Source organism: Poecilia formosa, unplaced genomic scaffold (genome assembly GCF_000485575.1).
Source record: "Poecilia formosa unplaced genomic scaffold, Poecilia_formosa-5.1.2 Scaffold320, whole genome shotgun sequence".
NCBI classification, from domain to species: domain Eukaryota; kingdom Metazoa; phylum Chordata; class Actinopteri; order Cyprinodontiformes; family Poeciliidae; genus Poecilia; species Poecilia formosa.
The window spans coordinates 414951-418606 of NW_006800259.1; the positions used below are offsets into that span (position 1 = coordinate 414951).

The 3656-nt window shown below is 41.4% G+C and overlaps 1 protein-coding gene across 2 annotated transcripts in view; it reads left to right on the forward strand.

The window, feature by feature from the left end:
* The window catches only part of prdm6 (PR domain containing 6), a 79385-nt gene extending 76128 nt beyond the window's left edge, over positions 1-3257 (forward strand). Inside the window, exon 9 of one of the 2 annotated variants that reach the window (XM_016661282.1) lies at positions 1588-1677. Coding sequence is in view for 1 of the 2 variants with exons in the window: in XM_007573176.2 (XP_007573238.1) it covers positions 1588-1702 (115 nt within the window). In the remaining variant the exon portion in view is untranslated. Of the gene's footprint in view, positions 1-1587 lie in introns of both variants that reach the window. The other variant, XM_007573176.2, reaches the window with a different exon arrangement.
* The last annotated feature ends 399 nt before the right edge of the window (positions 3258-3656 follow it).

Here is a 3656-nt window from a genome sequence, read left to right on the forward strand (position 1 = left end):
CACACACACACACACACACACACACACACACACACACACACACACACCTTGATATCCATTTAAATGCTCCCGCCGCCCCTCCAGCTCAGACTAAAAGCTCCTTCTCTTCTCTGCTGCTATTGGAAGTGACAGTGATGCTGCCTTATCAGGCCGGGATTTATCTGCAAGTGTGTGTGTGTGTGTGTCAGAGTGTGTTAAAGTGTGTGAGACGGGAATGCCCTCCACGGCCCACTAGATAGATTATTGACAGGTGGAGTGTGAGTGTAATTTGTCGGTCAGGTTGCGAAGATCAGGGCAACAATTACAGTTGCTGCTCTGCTGGGCCTCACACACACTTTGTTCTGTCGCTGGACATTAGAGTTAACCTGGAGGTGTGTGTGTGTGTGTGTGTGTGTGTGTGTGTTGGTGTGTGTTTGCATGTGTTAGCAAAACTAAAGGTTGTATCTCTGCAGTTTAGCAGACCCTCCTTATAAACAAACTTCTTAATGTTTTAACCTTTTACTTCCAGTCAAAGCTTCACATTTTCAGATTTTTGCAGGTTTCAGATTTTGCTCGGCTGCAGGATCCTAGGAAATCCTGTGATGACGACATCAGGTGTGACATCTGCCTGTCTTCTCTTTCTCATCTGTTCTTCCATCACTCTGTGACCTTTAACCTTTGGGGTAATGTCATTAGTGTCCGGTGTTAGCATCTGCTGCTCTGAGATTCAGAAGAATACGTCTTTATAAGGTGTATTAAGCTAGCAGCAGTTATGGCTGTCAGACATCATGTGAACATTGGAGATGTTTTGATGACGGCATCTGATACAAAATGGCAGCAGCAGCTCTGTTGGTTGTCATTTGATCGTTTTGTTCATGATGTTTTGATCTTTTGAGTTGAATCACTTTTGGTTCTGGATGCTGGCGAAGTTCAACCCGTTTCTTTATCCATCGGTTCCCAACATCTCTAACCGTGCGGCCAAACAGACCATAAGGAGGAGATCAGCAGCGCTTGGTCGTCTATCCAGCTGTTAGCATGCTAACAGCCGTCAGTCAGAGGCTTCTCACGATTCGTTGCGATACAGACTGCTACAGGAGATTCTTCCATCCATAGCGACTCTCTGATAATGTTTGGATGAAATGAGTTACTTTTAATTTTTCTTTAGATAAATAAAGTATTTTAAATTGAGTTGATTATATTCATTGCAGCTTTATCTCTGTTTACATGACAACCAATAATCCGGTTCTGTTTATCAGTCGTTACCAGACTTTCTGGACGTATTTTTAACATTTTCCTTCAGACTTTGTCAGATTTATATTTAAATAGTTTTCTGTCCATTTTTTCTGGCCAGTTTTTTTATTCTGACCTGGAAGCATAAAGAGGCTCTGATTGGTCCAAAGTGAGTCTGGATCAGCAGAGTCATTAATGCTGATTAATTAATCAAAGCTGAATGTTTTATTTCTGCTCTTCTAAATGATTTTATTAGCTTGTTTAGTTTTACATCAGTGATTATTATTGCTGCTGTTTCCAATTTAAAATCTGATTTAATAAGAAGTTTGAGAGTTAAAGTTTTGCTGTCGTTCCTCTTTGTGTCGGTTTGTCCATCAGGTGTGAGCGCTGCGACCGCAGCTTCACGCAGGCGACGCAGCTCAGCCGCCACCAGCGACTCCCCAACGAGTGCAAACCGGTCAACGAGAGCAGCGAGTCCATCGAGGTGGATTAACCTCTGACCTCCGGCTGGCCGCCGCCTCACCGTCCATCCATCCGTCCACACCTCAGAGTCTGACCCGTCCAGACGTCTGCCCTCCTCTCTTCCCGCCGCGGCGTTCCCGGACTCCACCGACGTTCATCCTGTTTACAGAAATCTAAAATCGCGGCAGAAATCAGCCGATCCTCTGCTCTGGTTCTGCTGCCGGACTCGTGCAGAAACAGATCCGGGTTCAGAGAAACGGAGTGAAAACCACCAAACCAAAGATCGGAGCGTCGGAGCGTTCTGGACACGGATATTTACTGGAGACGTCTGGGAAAACCACCATGCTTTGTTCCAAAGAAAACCTTCTGAAAAGCCAAACAAAGCGACTGATTGTCTTCCTGCAGCTTCACCTCCAGGTGACGGACAGAGAGGCTCACCGACCCGTTTACGGCCCAAACCCACAGCAGCGACTGCAGAACCAGAAAGAGAAAAACATATTCTATTTATCTTCCGGCTCATATCGTGCTGCAAGCACTTTTTATTTTGGAACGTTAAGTTAATATTTGCAGCTGTAATGATGATAGATGTACAGAGGGATTTCTTATAGAAATGATCCCAGAGTTAATATGAAGCATGACTTCAATCATCTTCACATTCAGACGTTTCTACTTCCTGTTTCCTGTTTTCTAAACCTCTGAAGGAAACTCGACTCTGAATGTTTTAAACTCTCCTTCCTTCTTCTCTCAAAGAGTTTATTTGATGCACCGAAGCCTCAGACGTGTAAATAATGATGAAGATCCGGTTTGTATTAAAACAGTCGTCGTGCCTGAGAGTTAAAAAGCTTTAAATCGGCTCCGATCCAAAGAAACACCGAAAATCAGCACAGAGGGATGTTTCACTGAGGAGGGGAGCTGGCGACATGTTTCACTTTAATAATAAAACACTTTGATTTGACGACATGGCGACTCGTCATCAACGTCACTGACAGGTTCTGGGCATTTCAGAATAAAAGACTGAAATGAGGGAGACAACTCAGCGTTTTATTAAAATGTTGATTCTACTGGATCCGCCCACTGGAGCGGTTCCCTCTTCAGAACCCGGCTGATTTAAATCCGGACTCTGAGTCCTGAGGAACTCCTCCCTCCTGAGTGAAGCATCTCTGTTTTCACGGCGCAGACTGAGCCGATGCTGGATGTGTACAGGTTTTATATGATGCATCAGATCCACTTCCTGTTTGGATCCACTTCCTGTTTGGATCCAGAGGATCTGAAGTCAGTTTGATCTGTGATTTCTAAAACTTTCCATGTTTAATACGAACCAAAGATCCAGGCTGAGTTCAGGTTCTGCTTCCTGCCGTTGGTCTGATCTCTGCATGAGTTTCTCTCTTCTGGTTTTGTTTTTTAACAAACATAAATCAAAATGACTTTGATCCGCTGGAAATAAAACTGACATCCTTTTGATTCTGATCTGTAACTTCCTGATTTTTTCCTTGTTTTATTTTATTTACATTTTCACCATAAAGAGTTTCTGAGCCTAAATGACCAGATCCACAGAAAAAAGCAAAAATAAAATGTTTATGTTGACATTTCACAGTTTCATAAATGTTAAAAACAGAAATTAAAAAGATGACAAACTAATTCCACCAAACTGTTTTATTATAATTTCCATTTAAAATATTTTCATTCGAGTCTCTTAGATGCAAAAAAGCTGTTTTCTAGATTACAAGTAATATTTGTTATATATTTTAAGTTTAAATTTTTTGCCATTTTTACCCTGAAAATGAAAAATGTATCAACGTTTATTTATTTGAAAACACAGAAAGCAGTGAGGCATTTATTTAGTTTACATTTTTATTTTTCATGCTTTCTGTTCCAATGAAGATGTAACTTGGACACAAAGATGTTTTAAAGCTTATAATAAAATTATCGTTAAAATGAACACCATCTGTACATTTATTTAAAAAAAAACTATAAAAACCTTGAAT